General features: G+C 44.9%; 1 protein-coding gene across 1 annotated transcript in view; it reads right to left on the reverse strand.

Moving 5' to 3' along the window:
• The window catches only part of LOC119464287 (neuroendocrine convertase 2), a 201,264-nt gene extending 179,108 nt beyond the window's left edge, over positions 1-22,156 (reverse strand). Inside the window, exon 1 of the mRNA XM_037725193.2 lies at positions 21,955-22,156. Within this exon, the coding sequence (XP_037581121.1) occupies positions 21,955-22,131 (177 nt within the window). The 5' untranslated portion in view covers positions 22,132-22,156. The remainder of the gene's footprint in view (positions 1-21,954) is intronic.
• Positions 22,157-26,293: the final 4,137 nt, after the last annotated feature.

Below are 26,293 nucleotides of genomic sequence, written 5' to 3' on the forward strand. Positions count from 1 at the left end.
GGCTTCCATGTCAGAGCAAATCACATGTGCGCAGAAGGCGAGTAACCTATAGGCAATCCGGCGAAATTGTTGCTGCGGCTGTGGGCCCCCCGAAAGTGTGCTGCGTACGCACTACATTGGGATTGGTCAATGATAGGAGGCGTAGGCGATACGCGCAACGAGATTCGTAACAGAACAGTAAACGAAGAGATAAAGAGGAATCGTAGAGGAAGAACTCGGATAGACGCCAAACACTTACCGCATCAGATGCACAGCCAGAGGCTAGATATGTTATACGAACAATGTCATTACGTGTAAATACAGAACAGTATACCTACGCATTGCCTACCACGTAGATAAAAATTAACGTGTCGAATTGAAATATTGATAATACAATGAAACCCGGATATATCGCACACACACATAACAAATTATTCTGTATAACGAACAGCAGTAAAATCCCTTGAAATTTTTTGTATAACATTTTTATTTTGTATATTGAATTACCTATATATCGAACTTTTAAGTGATCACCTTCAGATTTCATATATCCGGGTTTGACTGTATACTATTGATAGAGTAGAACAAATAAGTACTGCGCATTATTTCAGTAAATATTCAGGTATTTCTGGCAAATAGACTGGCTTGTAAATGTCAAGACCAGAACGAAGTAGTTTTCGATTGAGATAACCACAGATTGTTATGTTCACGCAATTGCAACTATACGCTCGGACCCATTCGTCCTGCCGTGGTGGTTAAGTGCCAGTTAGCGTTCTGCTACTTGAAACCAGGTCACGAGTTTGAGTTTCAGCTTACAGTGGGCAGGCAGGGACAGGCTGCAAAATAGAAAAAAAAAAGAAGAGCGAGAGGATTTATTGGGTGTATTAGTCACGGTGGTCAAAGTCAAGCTGGAGCCACATACAGCTTCTCTCGAAGCCCCTACGTTCTTGTTTCGACGTTATGTTCAATAAATCAGCACGTCGAATTTAATCGACGCCTATTGTTACAGCCGTCAACGTCGTAATTATGGTGACGTGATTTCGCAGGCAACCAGTGCGCGAATAGCACAGACCGATAGAAGAAAGACACGATAGTTGGCTGTCGAGTCTTTGGCGATTCATTTTGCCTTGCGCTTTATGGCGAGAGAGAGAGAGAGAGAGAGAAAGAGTGACGGGGAGGGTAATCATGGTAACACCTGGTTGGCTAGCCTACACGTGGGGAAAGGGTAAAGATGAGATAGAAGAAGGAGAGTCAGTATTGGTCAGTATTCCGGCAGACGAACGTTCGCTCTCGCAAACGCGCATTAGCGCTATTGTGGACTTGCGCCTTGACAGAGTTCTTTAGTACCGCGTATTGTTTCAATAAATATTCAGGTATTTCTGGCAAATAGACTGGCTTGTAAAATTTCAAGCCCAGAACGAAATAGTTTTCGATCGAGATAGCAATTCCGACTAGGTCCCCGGATGTTTGCGTCCGAGAACAGTCAGTCGGCTGAGACCAGTACACATAGAATATGTCAGCAGTACCCTGCTCTTGTAAAAGATCGCAGTATCAATAAATAAATTTAAAAAAATACTATCGACCATCAAAGTATGAACACTGGTACAGAAGGCATTCTAAATTGTTCCATCCCACCCACAAGGATTATATGCGGGAAATATGGCAGCGGGTTTAGTGCAGTTCCTGAGGCAGGAGGAAGTTAGTTCCACCTGGTTTCACTTACTGAGCCAAGCGGCTGCGCCCACGCAATATTAATGCACGTGTCGCCGGGCGCAGATAAAGGAGTGCCCTGGGTGGTAACGAGCGCCCTGAACTGACAACTCTCATACTATCACAGGAAACGTCAGCTTGTCGTTGGCTTCGGCAACGCAGTCATATAGTTTTGAGATATTGAGTAAGCACCCAAACTAAGTTATTTAGTGATCATTTAAGAGTGAAAAAAAAAACAATATCTAAGATGCTCGAAAAAGAAGAATGCCAAGAAGGTCATCATGGACACGGAACACGTCGGTAAGCAGCGGCCGAGGTTGTATATGTATACAGTTCCCACAGATGAGGTCGGACGGGCGAAGTTGGGTAGCGACTATTAAGCGGTGCGTTATCTCCATGCGGTTATCTCCATGCGTTATCTCCATGATTTTCAAGTTTGCCGGAGTTATCTTAAGATCGCCTGCTGCATATAACATAGTTCTAGTCCTTGTGCTTGGTTTTTCAGACAGGCAGACATTACATGCACGAGAAATAGAAACACATATTCAATTCATTTCATAAATTTATGAATTACCTTTTTAATTAATTACTTTACTGAACCTAATGCACTTTATGAATTGTAGCCGGTGAGTTTGCAAGGCATATCCGCTTGGAATGAATTTCCAGAATGAGGCCAGTTTGGAGATATGCGCCATACAACTTGCCGTAAAAGTTCACTATTGTTACACTTACTTTTTTTAAAACCAAAATGCTCTCTTGGCTGTGAAGCACAGAACTCGAATGCCGGTGTATTTTGTCCCACAGTTTGGGAAATCATATCTCGAAATTGGTATAATCCTAGAGATTCATTTCAAGCGGATACGTCTTGCAAACTCACCGGCTACGATTCGTGAAGTGCAATATGTGCCGTAAATGAATTACGATGTTAATTAGTGCATTTTTGTTATTCAGTTGAATATGTGTTTCGCTTTCTCATGCTAGCAATATCCGCCTCTTCGAATTATCCAGCTCAACGACAAGAATTATGCTATTTGCCACAGAAAAATTTAAAAATTCCGGTAAACTTAAAAATGATCACTCCGTATAATACATAGGTGTTACGCATGAAATTATGCATTAGTGCGTCACCTTGGAATAGCTGATAAGTAATGTAGAGTGCACGCCTTAAGTTACTTGGTTACATCGTTGTTCGTGAAGAGCAAGAATTCGTAATGCATATCGCAGGCTTGTCGCCTAATAAAAACGCAGGGTAAAATAGCATTTTAGTACAGTCGTGAAGCGATGTGAAAGGACACGCGGAAATCATTTTCACGCAACGATCAGAAAATACTTGCGCATCCGAAAGCCCTATTTTCCTTTGTGTACCAAGTAGCCTTCCCGTTCAACCATTTTGGAAACATATAAATTCGGCATAGCTGTACAACCAGTATAAATACTTAAATGGTGCAATTCGGACGTTCCCTTTCATGGTTACCCACGGCAGTGTTTATACGTGACTAAAACGCGCGAAGTCTTATATCGTTAAAGGTCATCTCGAGCACCCCGCCGTTATAAGATCGACTAAAACTGGCTTCGTGACTATAGTAGAAGTGAATCGGCTCCTCCCTTCGTCGAGTAAGATATGTGACTGAAAGAAAAAAATGCAACTTTGTTTCTGTGAACCTTCGTGCCCGTGTTATATACGTAGCCAAAGAGATACGTACCTAAGTTAAGCGACCAGAGCGACAACAGGTGTTTTTTCTACGTGACGCAAGCAGCGTCAGCGGCGGGGTCAAGGTTTCGCGTTCTCTGAGCTAACAAGGGCTGTTCCCGCCGCCAGCCCGTTGAACTGAGAGGTCAAGAGCACGGAGCGTTAGCACGGCTCTCATATCGCTCCTTTATACCAACAGGTGTCGAGCCGCGCTATGTTAGCACGCTCTTAGATCTCGGCTTGCCGATAAAGGTGAAGTAAAGTGATGTGGGGCCGGGCAATCGATGAGTGTGTTTCCAGGGTCCTAAGCTCTGTGGGCACGAACGACTAACCCTGCGGTTAAGGAAACAGCAGGAGCGAGAAGGAGCCGACGGCAGCGCACCAAACGGTGGAAATTAAAACGTATGACCGTAGTGCAAAGTCGCAGTAAAAAAGAAAAACGAGAGATAAACATCCGATGAAAGGCAGAGTGCTTAACCAAAATAACCGTCTGGTTGGCTACTCTGTGAGGGGGAACGGAAAAAGTTAGGTTTGACAAGCGCGAAAAAAAAAAAAAACTGTGGTGAGGCGCGCCTGACAACTATCACAGTGTGTACCATAGTCTTCCGCTATCTACAAAGACAAATATTAACACACACGCACACAACAGAGCTTTTAAAGTCACTTGGGCTGACGAAGTCGTGGAATCATGGAAAGAAAGCGACATATGTTAGCTTGACCATGGTTTCGAACTGAAACACACGGCAGAATGAATTCTCAGAACTCCCACTAGGGTAGAACAGACCGGGTAGAACTTCCTTCTGCATACAGTGTTAACGTAATATTTACGACGCAAAGGCCAACGTATCGGAGAGCTGCTGAAAATTATATGAAATAATAAAAGCTAGCTAGTTTACAGTGAGGGGAAATTTACTTGAAGGAAGGGACAGAAATTTACCATTTTCACATTCTTATATGGGTGCATAAAGTGTGTTTAATTTGTCTCATGGGTGACACACTCACCCTTAATGGGTAAGATCGAATCTTACGGGCACAAGGGAAGGTTTTTTTTTTCTTCTCGACATTTTGCAGCATCTAAACATGATGGTAGCTACTACAGACGACACGAAAGCTGCATGAAATAAACTTCAGTAACCATCGCTGCCAGAATCGTGTCAGATATTTCGGCGAGCACCCGGTCGTCAGAATTATTGCGTAGTTTTTACCTACGGCTCCCCTTATCGCAGATATAGTTGAAGCACGCTGTCGTGTACACTAACATATTTTATAGCCTGATGTGTAAGGGTGTTAGCCCCGAGACCAAACCAGCACCCTTAAGGGTGTAACTTCTTTTTAGGGTGTATAATGACCGAGTCGACGTCTCTGGAACTGAGTGTTGCGTAAAGACTGCTGACAGTGGTCTTCACGCAATGGAGAAGACCTACTTGTGGACCTATAGAAACAGCGGCAACATTTTAAAGTATTCGCCCTACCCCCCCCCCCCCCCCCCTCCCCCTAGACGGTTATGAGTGCTTATGAAACAGGCCTGAAGGTACATACACGTCTCGGCTGACATTTGTGGAGTGCTTTTCGAAAGGGTCTTTGAGCGTTCATCTCATTCTTGACATTTTCACGTATAGCTCTCAAGCGTTACCGCTACAAGTATTTTTTGGAAGGCTATGTGGGTTCTTCGGCTTACGCCTCCGTCGCCCGCTATTTAGGAAATTCAAAAAAGGAGTGCAAACATCGCTACACTCTGTACATAACGAGATAATAAGGTATCGACTTGTGAGTGGCATCAATAACACTCATGGTCGTTGCGCGTGCAGTGACGGCAGTTGACGCCAAGAAAAGCTATAGGAAGCACGCTGTTTGCTTACTCTTTCATAACGCATGAACTCCTGCGTGCGAGGAAAATTTACTTGGGCAGCAAGTAAAAAAAATAGATCGACCAATAGACAGGTGAAAAAAAAAACATCCAAGAAAATGGAGCCAACAAGCTAAAAAAGGAATTGGTAAAGGATACGGAAAAGTTGGGAAGAAGTCATATCATGTTTAGAATTTATCTAAAGTAGGTTATGACTGTCACAAGAAGGCGAATGTTTAGCTCTTGCGTAACGCGCATGCCCTTGGTAACACATTGACTCTCTATTCTTGCATGTGGGACGTAGGTTCTCTAAGACCGTCGCTTGCAGTCTCGTTTACTTTGGAGTTTACTTGGCACCAAACATATACGTGTCGCAGAATGACCAGAAAATACTGGGCCCGTTTTCGATCGCGGAAATTTTCTTACGCAAGGATGGTTTGTAAGAGCATGTATCACTCAGCCGTGATGATGGACATATTGATGAAGGTGGCAGGCCAATGGCAAACAGCTTTTACTTGAGAAAATCCCTGCGAATAGGCCCCAGAATGTTCTTGGACGGAGCAATAGAAAGGATGCCGAGTGTTAAGAATTTAATTCTGCGCAAGAATCACAGTTACCAGCACAGTGACGGACACATCACATACGTACATGCGCAGACAAAAGCCCAGGGCTGTGTCAGTGCCAGGGTCTTTGACTGCTTGGTGCTTGCTGAAACAGCGCTAACAAGTGGCACACTTATAAGGAACAAACGGGGACGGCGTGTTACCTGTTTTCGTGATTCTTGCGTGGAGAACAGAAGTACCGGTCTTGCGAGCGCTTACAGGCTATCTGCTTGAAGTGGGCTGATATTGATCTCCTAGCATCACAGCCATGGGCTCCATGATTCGCAAGAAATTAGCGGTGAGAATATCTTTATTCGAGACTGATGCCACGGGATTTTAGAGATATATATACCCAACATTCTAAGCTCATAACTGTTTAGCGATGTAGAAATTTCATGCAATAAGAGGATAGAACCTGCCACTTTAATTGTGCTCTGCTAACAGACGGTTCTGAAGTTCGGGGGATGCTCCCGAGAGGAAGCTTTGTTCTAACCTGTGACGCGGGGCGAACCAAGCAGCCGCGAACAAACTTTCCTCATCAGAGCCTCAAAATGACCTTCCAACCGTGAGCAGAGAAGAGTGGTTTCCCATCGAGGTCGTTATGAATTCCAGTGCGCACGGGCAGCAGAGGCTACCGTCGACTGCGCGCGCCCTCGAAATATTGAAGCTCCCACGCCATCGCGTTGGTCTGCAAACAGCGGACTCGAAGCGGGCGTTAATTACTGGCTGGATGGTGGTGCCATTCCCACGATGCGGATTCGGAGAATAACGACGACGTTCCGTGCGGTTCTTGCCTCGAGCTAATAAATACCGCTGTCCATATATGCAGCGCTTCCTTTGATCTGACCATTACTACTTACTGACTGCTCTAGAAGTGCTCGGCATACAAAGACCGTTGGTAGGAAATATTGGAGCATAGAATGCATGTAAGACTAATTAAACTAAGATAACTCTTCGCGTGAGGGTAGTCAACTCGTCTATGAAGTTTCCGGTGTTTAACTTTGTGACTGTGAAGCTCGAGTACCCGATCCAAGTATAGACAGTTTTAGTCGGGATAATTTGAAAAAAAAAAAGAAGAACAAAGGTTGTTTCGCGGATGCTCTTGGGAAATATTGCAACTGCTGGTAACCGAATTCAGAGTCAAGTTAAACTGGATACATTATTCACTGATTGAATAAAGAGCAAACACTTTATCAACACCAGTTCGACTGCATGGCATATAGGGCCTTCTGACTGACACTTCCCACAATAAACATACTGCGTTGAATACTGCACTCCTCAGATATTATAGGATTGTGAAATCCCCCCATGTCACTCTACCCCCAAACACCTGGGACAGGAAGGGGGGGGGGGGGGGGTGAGCTGATTTGATCAAGTCACAACACAGGAGTACCAAGGGTACCGGACGAATTTATTGAGCCGGCTATGACTAAATTCGCCAGCGCGGCACTCTGCTGAGGGCATCTGAAAACACAACAATTTTATAAATAAGGTTATGCTCTCCATCTTGACTCGCGGATGAATGGTTGATCTGCAGGGTTACGACAGCTTAGCATCGTTAGTCTGGGGGAGTGATAATGTCATTTCTGCCGGATGCGTAAACTTTTCAGGCCCTTTGTCTCTCGTGAAGCGGGTATCATTTTCGATGTTGAAATTTACTGTGGAAACCGAGAAGATGTTTGTACAGTTTTGTTTTTTAACCGCGACATCGCTTGCTCGAGATTGATCGGTCAATTCAATTACGTCGAATAAGACCTGGACTGAATGCTTCTCGCATTGGCATGACTTGACGCATCGGTTTCACGCTCTAGGAGACCACGTAGTTCGCTATCAAATTTGGCGCCGAAGTATTTATGTAAAGAAGCTGCAGTGGGTTTTTGACCGAGATAGCAGGAGATAAAGGAAAGAACAATACAGTCTATCTTGGTCAGATTTTTATGACATTTCAGACGATGGATCATGCTATACAAAGCACGCGGAAACGCGGTATTTAGAACCCTTCAATGTTCATTTAAAATATTTTTTTATTAGCGGGGATATGCCTATATGCTGCAGCTACTTTAGAGCAGTGTCCTTTGCTATTAAAAAAAATTTAGGTGAGAGCTTGCTCAAACTTACTTTACGCAGCGTATTCCGAAGCAAACTATGTTGTTTGGTGAAAGCTATTCATCGTTATGAGGATTGCGATTCCCTCGTGTAGGAAACTGAACTCTGGCTGGCGGACAAATACATTCATTCGGTAATAAACGTAGTGGCACTTAGACTGTTTCTACTATTTCGTTATCGTAGAACACATGATATTACAACTGACACGTTGCGATTGCCGTGCGGTATGCGAAGTGCGACAGCAGTTTCCACATACAGTCAAAAGCCTTTATAACGAAGTGCTTGGGGCCTCCAAAATCATTCGTTATACAGGTCACCAGGTTGTAAAGGTCGCGCACAGCACCACTCATAATACAATCGGGATCGAATTATTCATTCGTAATACAGGTCTTTTCGTTATAGAAGCGCTATAATGTATTGTTTTACAAGTGTTATGAGGGAAATTCAAAAGAAAGGCCCCATTTGATCAGCACCTTACGCGCCGGGCAGCCTGAGAAAATAGTTGGTGAAAAATTCAGTAACGACAGAATTGATATTTGTCTTGCCATTGGGATAATATTTTTTTTGCAGTATATGTTTTAATTCATATCTGCTTTGTTTCAGTCAACTTTCGTCATATACTTGCATAACAAGTAAGCGTGTTTTTTAAACTTGTGCGCACAGCCGTTATTGTGAACCTGCGAGGAGTAACTATGAATGGTTACGCATGTCAGAATTTTTCAGCTCAGAATAAAATCTTACTCTGCTTCGCCTTTGTAAGCTGCGACCGTGCGAGATGGATTTCTACAACGAAACGTCAAGTTCAGTGATCGCGGCTTGCCCAAACGCAGGCACTAACTGTAACGTAATTTGGGGTGTTTTATTTTACTTAGGCACGTCTAAATAAGTTACTCAATCATGCAAGAGTGCCAGTATTTCTTCCTTTATACTTAACTTCAAAAAGTGTCCCTGAGCTTCTATAAACGTTTCCCCTATACCTGACTCATCTACTAATATCTCATCCTACGAAAAAGTAGTTATTCGTTGCTCCCGCTACTCAGCGCTTTGCACGGTTGCAGCAGAAATACTTCTGCAGAAGTCAAGGGGAAACATTCGCGATAAAGAAAGAGAGAGAAAGATGAAGACGACGAAAAGGAGTTTAACCAAGGCCGTGCCAGATTGGAAACCCTGCACTTAGGGATCATGAAAGATAGATAAGAATAGAGAAGTATCAGGAGAAAAATAGAAACGGAAGAAAGAAAGGGAGTCAGCGGTTCCGTGAGCTGGCATTTAGAGTAGACCAGCCAATGGTACGTCTGGATTATTTTTGTAGATAACCGGTAATCGATTCAGTGTTTCGTTTCTCTTACGGTGATTTATGAAAAAAAAAATCACGAATGTATACAAATAGTCCCGCCTTCCTCCTACACTGCAGGCACTTCTATTATACTGCTGTTTTCTTGATTTTATAGCCTGTTTTTACTTTTTATTGAGTACTGAAGTTCTTTCTCTAAAGAGAACCTTCATTTCACTTCTTTCGTCAGGGACGTGACAAAGCGTGTCCTGTTATGGCGAAACCATTCAGCGATGTTCTATAGCCGCGCCAAAGATGGAGTTTTAGTATTATGACGACAAAGACAGACAGACCGGTGAAAGCACTTTAAACCTCGTATCCAACCACGAAATAAAAAAAAAAAAGAATAATAATAAGTTCGTCAGGTACCGCAAGTGCTCTACGCCTTTCCACAATTCCAGAAGTATTATTACTATAGCAGCCCTGTGGAGAACTGGTTGGAAGCGCTTTCATTGGACCAGTGCCTTCTTTTGTCCGTAGTACCCAAGTTCCAGATTTGCAGGGCAAGAAAGTTCTTCACGCATTTTCCAACTAGCCAGCATTGATGCTGCGCGCTATCTTACGGGAACATGATGCTCGCTTGGGGGTGAATGCACTGTAATAATAACAACACTGACAGTGCTTTCATGCGGAATTGGTCGCACAAAAAACTCACCGCGTTCATTGCCTTTCATTGCTTCATTCGAACATTTTACTCGTCACTGAGCAAAACTAACGAGGCTCGTACCATTGCGCAGTGGCGCGTTAAATCAAAAATTCAAATTTCTCGCTGATCTGGTTCATTCGCATGGGGCATAACGTATGCATCCCCGAAAAGAAGAAGACACTATTGCCGTTTCATTGAGGCAAGACTTTCTGAACACTTCTTCGGGGGCTTTGAAGAACTGGAACAGGTCCTTTTTTCAAAGGCGTAGGCAGCCGAGAAGAACATTCGTTTTGCCAGTGGCGCTTACATGCCAATTGCTTCCCTTTTTAAAGAGTCGGGAGCAAGAAAACTCAATTATTCAAGCCTGAGAAGTCGAGCGTGTAAAATTTTAAAAGTGAGAGGTCACATCTTTCCTTTTCTTTTCTTTTTTTTTCTGCACTATCGCACATTCGCTTTGAGGAGACGCCGTCCCATGGTAGATATTATTTTAAATGCATAAGCTGGAGCTCGTCGCTGCTGTTGTCGCGTGTCGAAAGTGAAATTCGAGCCGCACTGAGTGCCGGCTTGTACCTTGCTTCGTGGAAGACTCAACTGCAACTAGAAAGAAAACGCGGTCGTTTGTTGGTTGCTACGGAAGAGTCAATTTTCAGCGAGAATACGACGACGCAACGACCGCGTGACCTCTATCTCTCTTTCTTTCTTTCTCTCTCTATTTCTTTCTTTCTTTCTTTCTTTCTTTCTTTTTTCTTGCCAACTCAGTCAGCTCCAAGTTTCCATTTCGCCGAGCAAAATATGGACTGCACATACTTGACTTTTGCCATTCGTCGTGTGAAGGGTATATTGAACATTTAATGCGGGTGTCCGTTGTATAAAATACTTATTTTATTTTTTCCTCCTTGAACAACGCACAATGTCATTCTAGGGCTGCCCCACTTTAAGAAGGCTTGGCACCAAATTTCCCTTATACCGAGATCAAACAAAGGTGTATTAAAATCTCATACGCAAATAAAACAAATATTTTATTGTTTACTATTTTTTAGAGCAGCCTGAAAGTTGCGTCTTCGTGGGCGAGTATGACAAAATAACTTTGTGTAGATTTTGGTCCGCTGTTAAAGAGACCATAAAACCGGTAATAATGACAATATAACTGCTTGAAAACATGAGTTCTCTGTTTGAGAACTTAAAAATTTCATACAATCAAAAAACTTCTTGCGCTTTAATAGAAAAAGAGCGGCTGATGCGATCTAAGTGTACCGTACTATCTAGTGTTTAAGAGAACGCGCATTTAGTATTCTGCCAGCAAGTATCGCTTAGTGAGAGAGAGAGAAAGCATTATCGATGAGATGTGGCGTAAAAGCCGATCGTGTTTTTATGCCATATATCAGCGATAATCTTTAGCACATAATCCACGTTGGCAAACGCATCAGTGATACTAATTGGCATAAAATAAAGCTCCAGTCCCCCTTTAACCGTAAACAATCTTGTTCTATACAGATTAACTGGATAGAAATTTGTCATAGCGGTCATTCGGTTATTGTGGCAGTGAATAAAATTACTCTCTTCGGAATAACAGCTTCACTGATGGTACGTACTACGAGTTTCGCTCTGCGGTTGCGCACGTCAATACGGAAAATGTTCATCATTGTGCATCACCTTGGCCCTAGTTTATTTCCGTTACTTCGTTTAAACAGTACAAGTGTTCTAATTTATATCGCCTATTCAAGGTACTAACTAACAGTGCAGTGGTACAGTTGCCAACGTTAAAGCGGCTACCTTCGTGTAAACAGACGGGGAGAGTTTACAATAAAAAAATAGGCACTAAATTACGAATATTGTACGCGCAGCAGAATGTAGACGAGCATACGGTTTCTACAAAGTGCTCTACCTTTTCGCGTCACAAACGATATCTACGCAGCCACCGTTACGCTGTGGCCATGAATTATCATGCAGTTTCTGTTTGCTTTCATTTACCACTACTGCTATTACTATACCCACTATTAATGACAGAAATGTTATTCGTTGCTGTACTTGGTTCGCATTTATTACACTTTACGTCGTTACATGATCCTGGTGAGGCATCGCACTTGAAAAAAAAAAAAAAACACGTTTACATCATATCATGAATTACGAGGACACATACACACACGCTGACACAGACATACACAGCGCAACTTCTTTTTCTTCGTGAGTGTATATATTATAAGCTCACGGAACAGTTAGGTTGATATGATTGATAAGTTCATTGTAACGCATAGACAATGGAACCATTACTGACTTTGGCTTTAGCTGAGTATTGAGTGACCTGTGTTGTAAACTGTGCGTATCATTTCATTTGTCGTCCTCTCCATCTGAGGTAGCATGCTATGTATACCCCTAGGCAAACCTCTTTAGGATCAATTTACCGCCCCCCCCCCCCCTCTCTCTTTCTCCCGATATCTCTTCCGTCCGTTATGCATACGGTTTTTATCACATATATTTTTTTCCCATGCCGTTATCACCATTCTTTATCAGTGAAATCGTAAAGTGGCTATGTTATCAGACGCACATAGCGCCGACCAAGAGCTTTGAATAAATTGGTGTGCAGTCCACGAGTGCGCATGAGTCTTTACACTGCTATAATGCTATCACTTCTGTCTCCGCACATTTGGTTAAGCGTACACGTAATTATACGTATAAATGCGATTGCTGAAGCTTCGACTGCTAGTGCCTGCAGTCACTGTGAAGGCGACTGATTAATAATCGTATTTTTGTCTTTCCTTGGGGTATGTGTTTCCTTTTGGAAAGCTTTTACTCACGCGCAACTTCCAGCAGCAGGCTTTTCCTGAAAAATAACACAGCTTTCCCAAGCCTCCCCTCATGTTCAAAATTTAGCAGGTGCTGGATTGAAGCAGAACTTACACAAGATTCTTCATTCCGCACTGGAATGGGTGACACAACTATGTGAAACTCCTGTGGGAACGAAAAAAAAAAAAAGCGCTGAACATGTCATGTGCCTTTGTTCCTGTTGTGACGTAAGCGCCACCCACTCCGGACAACGTTCAAGTGACTGCACTCAAGACTATTTCCACAAGCGAAGATCCTTCGACCATGGCCGTACGCGTCGCTGGCTCAGAAAGCAACCAGGGCGTTGCTACGGTAGCTTAAGTCGACAGGTCTCTGCAACCATTTATAGACTTGGCGTGCACCTTCAAGTAAGCACGCAACTAGTGCTTTCTCTCTTCTCTTCCGTATCTCGCCCCTTTATCCCATTTTCCCTGCGTTGGGTAGCAAACAGCAGGCGTGCCGTCTGGTTAAACTTCCTGCAGTTCCTTGCTCCTCTCTCTGGTGAGATGCTGGCGTTCATTCCAAGGATGAAGGAAATAGTATCGTCGAAACGATTCGAGTTGTCTTTTGAAATACGACCGGCAAACGTGCCGAGATGAAATCGTAAATTGCGCCCTGTCAACGGGACTCGGGCATGGCGCGTGTCGTCCTCAGTGCGAGCGGCATCATTTATCACTTCCAACGTACGCTTGCAACAATCATGGCTGCTTTTTTAAAAATTTATTTCACCCGCTTTCTTTTTCACTATCTAGATCTTTTTGTTGTCGTCGTCTGTGGTTGTCGCTGCTTTGGAAACCCACGAGGAGAAACTGGTCACGTCGTTTTGCAGACAGACGGATGATGTAAGCCTAAGCCAGCCCTAAGCCTACAGACGCTAAAAAGAAAAAAAAAAAAGCAACAAATGGCATCAAGCAACTCATAGGAGATAAAGTGTATAAGTAGGTGCATGTAAAGCAGAAACGAACTGCAAGAACAAAACAGGAATTGAAATTTAATACAGTATTATCATCAAATCGACAGCTACATCCGTTACATTTTCTTCTTTTATGAGTTGTCTTCAGGCGCAGTTTTAGTTTTAAAGGGCTGCAGATGTCCGAATTTGGGACACATTCAGATTCCTGTAAAATGTTGCATATATTTTCACTGTACGAGAATAACAACTCAGGATCGGCGGAGATTTAATAGCAATTTTGCCGCAGTAAGCTGTACCCTAGGCGAGTGGGTTGATAATCATTATATATAATGGCAGTACAAAAGAGAGCGCAACACACAGAAAAAAAAAGAACACTAGACAAGGTGCGGCCCCTAAAACTGAAGGATTAATTGCACTAAATCAAAGAACATACACAAAATGCTCGCATGCGTACACGTCTAATGTTAAAGCGTGCGAGACCCAGAGCTTTCCAGTTGATTGATTTCCCGGTCAAGCTGATTGACAGAAGGAATTGAAATGCGCCATTCACGATCCTTCAAAACGTGATCAACATCAGGGATTTAGCATTCCTTTTGACCTTTGTGTTCAATTATGACGCGTTTTTTCATAGAAAAGCTCGCAGCCATATTAACGACATTGTGCCGCAGCGTTTGATGAAAGTGTGCACTTAAATTTGTTGTGAAGGCACCTGGTGTTTGTGGCGTAATGTACATTGTTCCACTGTCCCGTGGAAAAAAAATTGCATTGGGCGCACTGATGCCCACCTAATGCGAAGTTTCGCGAGGCTTGAAAATTCTACAAACTTTGATGCCAACTCTGGAACAAACACTTGAATGAGATTAGATCGGAGACATACCTCTCTACCAATTCCTAGACCTACCTCTCCATTGGGCGACAAAAAAGTTTTATTTCATGCCTTAAAGTATATTTCGCGCTTAAAGTGTTATTTCTCTTTCTCTCTCCTCGCGTAAATGATACCGCTTTATACATCGTTCAGCAGTATGCGAGATAACGATTTACTTCTCCTCCTAGAATAATCATCATTATCCTCATCGTCGTCATCATCCGACTTAAACCTACGGCAGGACAAAGGCCTCTCAAAGTTCCCCAACTAGCCCTATATTCTGCGTCAGCCGTAAGACATTAAGAGGGAAAAATGGAGCTGGGCAGGCCATGTAATGCGTAGGGTAGATTGACTATTAGAGTTACAGAGTGACTACCAAGAGAAGGGAAGCGCAGTCGAGGACGGCAGAAAACTAGGTGGGGTGATGAAGTTAAGACATTTGCAGGCGCAAGTTGGAATCAGCCAGCGCAAGACAGGGGCAATTGGAGATCACAGGTAGTGGCCTTCGTCCTGCAGTGGACATAAAATATAGGCTGACGATGATGACGACTGCGTCAGCCGAACCCACCTGGTGCCTTAAAATTTATCCAACTGGCGGCCCCAGGCCCGGGCTTCCCAATCGCCGGATTTCAAATAAAGTTATGTCACTCACTCTGTGACACTATCTAATCGTCTGCCTCCATAAACTGCGTTTGCCTTCAGTCGGAACCCCTTCTCGTACTATGACATACCAAAGTGTTATCGGCTCTGCACTTTCGGGCTGTTCAACTCCAATTCTTCTCAGTGTCAATGAACAACCAGCGTTTGCTAATCCTACCTAAGCCTCTTCAACACGAATTTTGCAGTGTGAGCATGCAACACGAGACTATAGCGAAAGCAATCACTGAAAGGCTGCTGTGTTATCAAACACCAAAGCGGAGTGAAGTTTACGCTTGCACCGCTCCAGCAGGGAGGTTTTCACTGCCCGGCTTAGAAGGCGGACGGGAAATTAAATATTCGCGAGTGTCCGTACCCGCCATTATTTACGGTCGCTGCTCCGTCTTTAATCCGTCGCTGCGCGTCGGAAACTCTTGCCCCGATAGGATTACGCAATAGGCAGGCGACCTCCTCGACGAATTTCATTACCTCGCCTTCCAACTCGCAGTAACCTTTTTTTTTTCTCCTTTAAATTCATTTTTGTGCACTCCGGAACGTGAACGTATAATCTATCTACCTGTTCTCTATCATTGCATTCAACGAGGATTACTGGAGAACGCGACCGTCACGTCTTTCTGAATTATTTGGGTGTCGTATTTTGGTTCAGTAATTGCTGGCTGGCAGCACGCGGCTGACATTAAAGGGTCATCGACCTTCAGTTCCTGTGGTATTCGTTGGAGATTTAAATGCAAGGCACCGAGTCACCTTTACACGGCCTCTTATCCCTGTGTCTCATTCATCTGGTTGCTTGGCGCTATTTCTCTCCTCTTGCTGTTACGTCATAGGTGGTTTAGCAGTACTAACGGTACAGAAATTTGTTGAGAATTAAACGGAAAGCATGTACGGATATTAAATTTAGACGTCTTAATACCTCAGTGTCTGCATGCGATAGTCTATAAACACTGCTATTTCTTCCCCATGTTTCTGGACTAGTGGTACATCGCTGACCTTCCGTAATAGAGTGCTTTAGCTTGTCCCTCTGCGTATTACCCTTCAAGGATTACCAGGCTACCCGAGACGTTTACGAGGGTAACCACGTTGGTGGTGCCTTATCTTGTAGCGTAGAATTTAAGCAGAGAAGATAGAAAACTGTCAGCCCATGCATAATGCATAATTGGAAATTATGCATTTCCAATTATGACTATTAAGATGTGATGGTGTAATTGGTTATTTGAACTATTGAACAATGCGAAATATATATGATCCGGTGGTTTTCATTTATTTAGTGACCACAGGGACCGTGACCTTATGGTCGCTACCGTACACCACCACAGGGTGTACGGCAAAGGTTGGCACGTTCTTCATAAACACGTCACCAACGTCACGCGCGTTCGGTGAGAACGCGGGCAAAACGCCGCCGCCGACGACAACAGTTCCGCGCGCTTTTTGTGCGACCGCACACAACCACTGTCAAAACACTGGCGTCAGAGGCAGTACAGGTGGCGGAGGCCGGCAGGGCTGCGCGCATGCGCCGCAGTGGGCAGCCTAGCAGAGGGAAAGCGGCCACGCACACGCACAGTCTAGGGCACGGTCTAGGGTGCCTCGATGCCCTCCTCGCCCACCGCTCCCCTTCCACTGGGAAGAAGCGTTTGCTCTCCGCCGTACGTTTGCTCCACCTGAAAGTGCGCGTCCCTCGCCCTCGCGCGCTTTCACTCGCACATACAGCATACGGCCCATGAAAGTTTTTTCTATTGCCGGACGCGACCATCGAAGAGTGAGCCCTTAACAGATTCGCTGTAAAAGCTATGTTTGTAGTAAACAACTGCATTTTACAGAGTTGCGGGAGTAAAGCGTCGACGTAATCGTCAACATGTGCGCAGTTAATGTTTATTTTTATTCTACAAATAATCGGCGTAAAACGTAAAACATAAACGCGTCTAACACGTTGGGGTTGGACAAAGCATCCCGACACGCCGCTGCTAACATTGCTATAGTGCTAGAATGCAAAACATGTACAGCATACCTGAATAAATCAAGCAGGCTAGGGGACTATATTTGTCCCCACCCAGTTTCGAAGGGGATGCCAAGAAGTCATCATCATCATTGTCAGTTTCGTTCTCGTCTGCCGTAACTCGGCGTTCACTTAAATGGTAACGCGTTTGCGGACAAGCTGAAAGTTCCTAATAAGTGTACACAGCGTTAAGGTACTCTTCATACATTAGTCTGTGACTGCGAAGAAGATTTCTTTTAAAGACCTATCTAGCTACACATGCTGCTCAACTGACAGGTCATTCCACTTTTTGTGCCGCATTGAAAGAATCAAGAACGTCCCCTCCTAGGCTATAGCGTAGGAAGTAACTTCCAAGTTACAGTGGAGCATATTCTTATAGAGTGCCACGTATTTGATTAAAATTAGTCCCGCCTGTGTTACCATTTGAACCTTCTTGACGGAGGCCCTAGCATTATCAGTGAAACACAGTGTTAAGACTGCGGTCGCGTCCTGGTAAGCAGAGGCATGCAGCAGTGACCTTGCCGACTTCTTAGAGAACAGCGATTTCATGGACTGCCAGAGGACCAGCTGTTGTTATTCCATTGCCATTTCAGTGTTGTCCATTCCGCTTGCTATGTTTACGTGCAAGTTGAAGAATTTGAGTGCTTATGTACTTTGATCAGAGGTATGTGGGATTTCTCGCAATGTGATGTGAATTGAATTGAATTTTGAGATGTTACGTGCCAAGACTACGATTTGATTACGAGGCACGCCGTAGCGCGGGACTCCGGATTAATTTTCACCACCAGGGGATCTTTAACGTGCCCCTAATTCACGGGACATGCTAGGCGTTCTTTTGCATTTCGCCCCCACTGAAATGCGGCCGCCGCGGCCGGGATTCGAATTGTGTGTGTGATGTTGTGACTGCACTAAATAACTACAAGCCGTGCTTACGGTGTTGAATAACCGTGGTGATACTACCTGTATGTTTGTGTCTTGTTTTATTGTGCGGGTAGTGTTGGTTCTTAGTTTCATCTTGATTTCGCCTTGTGTTTTCCTTCCGGGGAAGTGTTTGGGATAGCCGGCCCTAAACAGTCCTACTTTTTTTTGTTTTTTTCGCCTAATAAGAAAAAAAAAAGATTATTCCATTTCAAATTAGCCTTGACGCCACGTCCGCATTCATGATTTGTTTATCCTATTGCGTAACTGTTGCTAAAGGGATGCGCCTTTGACTGAGTGGACAACGTATTATCGCGTGACGCACACATCTGCCACAACATGATATATTATAGCTAATATGGTCCTAACGATGAATCGTCTATGACTGCGTTGACAAAAGCGAATTTCCATATTCCTGCATTTTCTCGTTCCCGGACTGCGTGACGACGCTGCCTTACGTATTTGTAGTGCATTATATATATATCCATATATAATGACCTGCAACGCAAAATGGACAACGCAACACGAAGAAATAGACAAAAACAACGCCGCGCTGTTGGACACGCAGCGTGGTCCATTTCCTTTGTGTCGCATCCTTGTTTGCGGTGCAGGTAGTATCCGCATCACAAACAACTAGCCGGATTGGCAATTCTGTCCCATATATATTTTCAGCATCCAAGCCACGTTACTTGGCGTTCGTGTTTAGCTGTCGCATGGTCTCGCGTAAACAAATATCCGTCCGTTTCTTTAGATAAGCTTCCACTTTAGTTAAGCCCTTCCTGGTAATTTCAAGTTCCAGTTTACGATTTTAGTACCTCTTGGTGGAACAAAAACTGCTTGAAGAAATTCTGGCCCTACTGTAATAGTATTGTATCTGTTGAACACGTCAGTCAGCAAATATTTCGCGACCTTGCAATAATATCATAGATAACTGATCGTTAGCGCACTGTAATGATATCTCTGTTTAACAGAGATTCGGTTCCTTCTTATTTTGGTTATGATTAAGAGGATGGTAGTGGTTGGTTTTGGGAACCGAAAGGTCTACCGAAGTAACAATTGAAATACTTCGTATAATCACAGATCATGACTAGTTTGTCGCTAACATACACTACAGTTAGTATGCTAGAAAAGCTAATCTGTCAGCCAATCCTCCTCAGTTCGTCTAGAGCGGCTCTCCAAACGTTCTTCGTGATTGCGCAAGGCGTCATGCTCTCAGGCCGCCGAGAAAACATTGGAAAATTGAAGTCTGCGTGTGACATTGGCCTGAAAAAGTTTGTGGCTAAATACAGCAAAAATGGTTAAAAGCCAAACGACACTGTCGCAGCATACACGTGCCAAGTTGGCAGCATAACAGTCTGAGGCGTTACGCAAGCTTATTTGCCTAGAACGGGTCGCCGAGCAACTGTCGCTGTACTCTTACATAAAAGAAGGACGCTATTGATACCTTGCTTACAGATTGTTCAAGAGCATAAAGCTAAGCGTTAGGCGCGTGCACGGGATCTTATTTTTATGAAAGCAAAACACAATGCGTCACAAACTGAACGAGCTGCACATTTTCCAAGGTCAGTACTTTCTAGCGGTTTCAAAAGAAATGCATGCAATGCGCGTGCACAGGAGAATTGAAAATGACAACACAAGCCTCGACTATCAACTGGGAGGTCGCATTATGGCGGTAATCGGAATTCGGAAACACGAAAAACTGTCTGCGCATGCCCTGGAGGAGAATTGTAGCGCTAAACCATCTGTCATGGACACGTGATCATTCTCTTGGAAGATGTCGTTTCATACGTGACGATTCTTTATGAAAGATAATCGAAGGCTGGCTTACTCACATGCTGCCGGATTTACCAATGTGACGGGCCTCGACCGTAAGACGTGGCTCTTTGCTCCAGCGTGCTAGTAGAACTAGTTTGCTAGCATTGAAAACTGAGGTCGCGGATTTGATCCCGACCCGGTAAAACGCACGTGTACCATGCATTCTCACGGAGGCGTAATACAAAAACAGTCGTGTATTGCACTTTGGTTGCGCGTTAAAGAACCCGAAAGTGTTACAAGGCGTCCCCCATAAACCACTGCACAGTTTCGGAACCGTTAAACCTCTCCATTTCATGTCCTTAATCTTCAATATTTGGGCGCACCAATGCATTCACGACAGCGTTCGCCGAGATTACCGTTGTTCTGAATTTTATTCTTATTGATGCGATCACACGCGAACGTTTACTATGGCACACCTTCCAGTAACGCCGTAAATAATTTTCGCAGTGTCGACGTATTCAGAGACCGACAATGGAGGAAGCGACAGACGATCTCGGGGGACAACGACGCGGACGGTGACTGGACATTGCAGTGTTTCTCCGCACATGCAGTGGAACTGCTCCGAGCGAGCATCAATGATAGATGATGCATAAAGCGCCTGCTATGTCTATCGTGCCATACTGTGCGTTTATTGTTGTCCCTGCATTATTGGAGACAAAGGTAATTTCTCCTTGTCAACGTTCGGCACCACCGCATCCCCGGGCTCGAGTAGAAATAGCGTTGCGGAGCTTCCATCAGTGCTTGTCGCACTATAATAGACGAGCTCTTAAAGAATCCGCAGATCGCGGAAATTGAGCAAATACCGAAAGGACTCATGCCACGACGGCAATTTCTGTAATAGAATATACACTGTAACAACCGTAATACTGTAATAATTGTTTAGTAAATCAATGAACGGGGCTAGCTCGTGGACGTTCATGATTGTATTGCGCTTAGTATTACACTGACGGAGGAACTAGAGAACGAAACGTGGACGTACGTGGCGCAATCTACAAACTCGTTTAGTACTGTTAGAGCACACGCTTATATATATGATGATTTTTTTTTTTTTGGGGGGGGGGGGGGGGTGGACGGGGAGTAATAGAGGAAGCAGTTGCGATAGCAAAAGTAAGAGAAGTGTGTAAGCACTCCATCCGTCATGCTCATGGAAGCTGAGGTCGAGTTTGCCAGGGTTAATGGGCATCACAATCCCCCTATACACCCCCCCCCCCACCCCCCAATCACTATGTATATAAGCTTGTTCTCTAAGAGTATTAAACGAGTTGGTAATTTGCGCCACGTACATCCACTTTTTGTTCTTTTACGTTCGTTCTTTACTTCTTCCGTCAGTGTAATACTTAGCGCAATACAATCAAGTAATCACTAATACTGAGATAACCTTCTCGAGTACCAGGCTTGCATCTGCCGCGCGCAGTAGCCGGTGATTTCAGCGTTTTCTACGCGTTTTTCCAAGAAAGCACTTTATTCTGCTGAGATAACGCGTTCTCTCAGTCAACGATGAAGACACCAACCGCTGCTTTTGTCACAATTTCAGCTCGACGAGCGAGCACGACGCGTGTCATCAGTCAGTGCAACGCGAGTGGCCGCACAGCGAACAGCAGCAGTACAGTTACGTGGCACGCTGGGGCCGATCGACGAAAAAGACACATGTACACCTTTCCCCGCACGCGATGCCCGCGTTTCGAGCCAGCTTCTGCTTTTGGAGAGTGACAGTGACACAGTTGCCCTTGACGTCCACTGGTTGAGGGACCGCAAAAAAGCAAGTCCGGAGACAGCTGCTGCCGTCCCGCACGGACCGGCCGTTTGCCGATGAGTGTGTGACAACTTTCGCTTTTGACGCTATGCGGTCGCATTAAGTGCATAACTCGACGACGACTACCGTCGGAGGCACGTGATAACGAGTCGAGGCCGCGCGAACGCGAGACGGGCCTACTAGAGAACCCCAGCTGTTGGGGCCCCAGCCGCTCCGGGGCGAGCACGGCTATGTTTGGGGACCGATGCGTTGGCCAACGGCGGGTCCCTTCGCGCATTGCTGCGGCACGCGGCAGAGCGGACACTCACCGGCCCGATGCTGTGGAATCCGTTGCGCTTGGCGACGGCTTCTGCGGCGCGGGGCTCGTGGTCTCCTCTTAGCCGGACCAGGAAGGAGTTGGTGAAGACCTCGCGCGGCTCCAGGGCGCGGACGGCGGGCCCCAGGCCGCACACGAGCAGGACTAGGAGCCGCAGCACCGACGCCATGCCCGCTCTGTTCTCCCGGCGGTGAAGATGGCCACACAACGCACCGAACGCGGATCAATAGTCGGACGGCCCCCCGAAGCGCGCCTGCGCGCCGGGGCCGTGACGTCAAGGTGACGTCACGGCCCCGCTTTTGGGGGGCGCTCGGACACCGCGGGGGAGAGCGAGGAACGAACCCCTATCGATTGGTTTTTCTTCTACCCATACCAGCCGCCACACTCCTTCTTCCACTCCCGTCACTAGTGGCGATAGAAGGGGAGAATGGGGGCGCTGGGGAATGTAGAAAAGAGGAAGGGCAGGTGGTTGGGAGTGAGTTCTGTAATGAATAGCGTTCGCGCTCTAGCTCGTGCTTGCTCTGTCTGTAGTGTGTCGCGCCCTCAGTGTCTTTGTGTTTGTCCGGCCTACAAGCTCGTGGTCGGGCGCTCGCGCCCTCTGGATGACACCAAAGTTCGGCCGAGGAAAAAAAAAAAAAATGTAAGAGAGACAACAACGTCGTCCGTGGGGAACAAAGGGGAACATGCGAGGCGAGAAAGAGACTTCGAGCGCCTTTCCCCGCTAATTGGTCACCGAGGCTTCGGCAGAAAGGAGATACGCCGCAACCACGGCCCACCGTGGCAACGGGGGGGGCCACGCGCGCAGTACATCGTCGGCGCGTTAGCGACGGCACCGCCTCCCTTGTTTGACGGGTCGCCGGCCGCCTTGTGACGCCCGACCTGCGACAACGTTAGCGCGATGATGCACTGTTCTTTCAGCTCCATCGGGGGTTGCCGCGGCACCACCGGTGATGTCTCAATCTTCGGCGGCACCGATGCAAAAGAGCACGGCGTTGGCGCTCTGATGGGACGCCGAAGGGTCGGGGGTGTTCCTGGGGATACGAGCATTTTAGCTTCTAGCCGCAAGCGGAATGAAATGACAGCCGAGTCGGCAGAGTTGCCTTAACTGAAGCTTTCTTCAAATCACTTCGGATATGGGCACTAAACAATGTATGCATGTACAAGGTCGCCCAAGTCATTGATCAAGTGTTAGCTAAGAACGAACCATTTCCATTAAGCATGTTTACGTTACCTTCCAGGAATACGAGAGCTTACACTGATAATCACTTTAACATGCCTGCACGTGAATATGTTTATGGAAAGAGATTACTCGAATTTAATGACGCCCTGATTGGGAATTCTTTTCCGAATAATGTTAAAACTAATCAATTTTTACCAGCCCTAAAGCAGTGTGTTTTAAATGTGTGAATAACTATTATTGTGAGTCATGAGATTGTTGCGTGCTTCTTGCTAAATTTATAAATTTGTGTGCGCCGTATGTTATGTTGCTGAAAATTGAAGATATGCATTTTGTTAAATGGGAGCCGCCATATATCCACGATGGCTATAAAGTCCAACAATGTTTTGTGTACGTGTAGTGAACTTTTTGGCGGAAATAAGGAAAATGAAAATGAAGGACACCCTCTAATGTTCGAAGTACCGTCTATGCTACGCTGATCGAGTTTGATACCTCAAAATGCTGATTGAAGCGCGGCAGACTTAACGCGAAGCCAATAGTAGAGTTATTGATATGGTGAAGGGAATTCTCAGTTGGGGATAGTTCATACAACCCATTACTAATTAATTATTTACTGTAATAAGTACGTTCTAAACTAAACATATCTTTGAATTGTGTAGTGTGCAATCCTTCCACCTGCCGTCCAACGTTAATAAACCGCCTTCCAATTATATTTTTTTTCTGTACCGTCTCAGAACAAATGGTCTATTACAGTTCTAAAACGACTTTATCAGAAAAGTAGCTGCTTGTCAAAATATAAGACGCTTCTTTTTTATTATTCTACATGCACTCAATGTGCTCCCAGCTCTGCCTCTTCCGGAATTGGGAGTAGCACTAGAAGGAAGGAAGGAAAATAAGAGGGGAAAGGCAGAGAGGTTAATCAGATTCAGTGTCCGGTTGGCTATTCTGCACAGGGGGATCGGGTAAGAGGAGAAAAGATTAGAAAAGAAGAGAATAATAATAATTAAAAAAGAAACACGAAGAAAAAGGAACGCCTCAGTTCACACAACCTATAGTGTTTCAATAAGTCCTGTTTCTTTTAAAACTCAAACTAGCGCTTTTAAAGCAGTTCGTGCCGACGTCGGCTGGGACCAAGGTCCAAGAATTCTGGCTTCCGTAAGGGGACGGCTGTCAATCTTGTCGAGCGTGGTGCGGAGGACTTCTCTTTGCACCTTCAACTCTACTCTGTGGAAAAAGAGTAACTGTAGTACGATGACTCTACTCTACTGCAGCTGCTTAGAGCAAGCAAGTAACACGAAGCCTACAAATCTGTCAAGCGATCCACAGAATCCACAAGCCGTCACACCCTAGTACTTAGGTGCAATAGGTACAGGGACATGGTTGGAATCGTTTCAACGACATGGCAGACCAACTAGCAGCACAGACACGTACATCCCTTCCGTAGGATCTCCGTGCTCTCCACCAAGCACGGAAGCCTAGCCTCCCACGGGACACGGGCGCCTTGATTCCCCCGTGTGTCTGCCTTCTTCCCCGCAACCTTATCAGTGCGCGGGAAGTTTCTCTTCGGAGGCTTCGGGCTGGAGCGGTCGACAAAAGACGACCGAGGAACGTGACCAACAACATGGACAACAACATTTCAAAGACACTGCTGCAGTTCTTACACGATGCAGAGTTGGAAGCCTTCATTTCACGTTTTTTTATTCTTCGTGATTTGCGGCAAACCCTATCGAAATAAAAAATGCACTGGTGTAGATTTTACTCTATTGCAGCTGGTGGAGGCAGTTCTGACCCTGCTTGTTAAGGAGAAATGTAACTGAAAGCTTATTTAATAAATTCCGTGTGTAGTTAACTTTAAAGGATGGTAATTATGCCTTTGTATACGCAGCATGCTGGCGCTAACACATGGGGCAGAAACATGGATGTTAACAAAGAAGCTCGAGAGTAAGTTAAGGACAGCACAAAGCAATGGAATAAGGAATGTTAGGCGTAACTTTAAGAGACTGGAAGAGAGCGGCGTGTACTAGAAAGCAAACGGGGACAACCGATATTCTAATTGACAGCCTTGCAGGCTTTTGACATACACAGTCTGGATCTACAAACCCTGACAGCTTGGATTAAGCACCGCCCCATATTTAGGCATAAGTACAATCCTTTATTATTTAACATCCCGGTCCTTTCAACTTCTGAAACTAGCTTTTAGTGACTTCTTTTACGAGCAGTGGCGAAGCTGCATCGAGCTCAAATATCCTGCAAAAGGCAGGAAATAAGGCAGACGGGAGATGCTGAAAAGCAAAGCATACTTATCAACCTAATCACTCAAATGTAACAAGAATTAAACGCAAGCACATATAATGAACGAGTTGCACATTTTATCAAAGTCGGACCAAGTTCTAGTAACTCATATCTACTAAAATAACGAACACCCAATACAAGCTGACCAGTAATTCATTCATGAGCAGTTCAAGACACCTTCGGGTTACCAAAAATAAACTTCAATCTTCTAGTGCTTCTCACATGAAAACAGTGGTTGAATTCATGCACCGTGCAGGAACCTGCAAAGAGGCTCATGCGGACAGAGCTTGCATGGCTATATATGTTCGTTTCCCCGTCCCACAATTTAGAACTATAAACAAAACATTTGATTCACTATTTAAGAAGAATTTGATTTTATGAGAAAAGAAACCAGAAGACTATGTCACTGAATATGTTAATCAATGAAATTGCCTTTTGTCTAATAACAACAAGTGAAAATACTAAATATGTCAAATAAATCGCAGATAGTGTATAAAGCAACCTCTTCCAAAGTGAAGGAGTGCGCTGAAAATAACAATGCAATGATCATGCTTTCTAGCTTATGTACGCAACAGAACCGCTACAGTAGTGCCATCTGCAACGTGGAGAAACCACTGGAATAGTATTCAATGTTACGGCAAATATAAATATCAATAATTCCCCCCATGAGAAACACCACAACCACGTGAACGAAATTCTATAGCTCAATTTATAGTAACATCTCCAGAAAAGCCGTTGGTCGCTAAACAGAAAACTTTTTCGCTAAAGAGGCGAGAAATTCGCTAAATCTAGTGACAAAATCGCTAAAATGCAACCCTGCTGCTTACCCTTCGTGAGCTTGCGATGTTTTTCGATGTGATTA

This window comes from Dermacentor silvarum, chromosome 9 (assembly GCF_013339745.2).
Source record: "Dermacentor silvarum isolate Dsil-2018 chromosome 9, BIME_Dsil_1.4, whole genome shotgun sequence".
Classification (NCBI taxonomy): Eukaryota; Metazoa; Arthropoda; class Arachnida; order Ixodida; family Ixodidae; genus Dermacentor; species Dermacentor silvarum.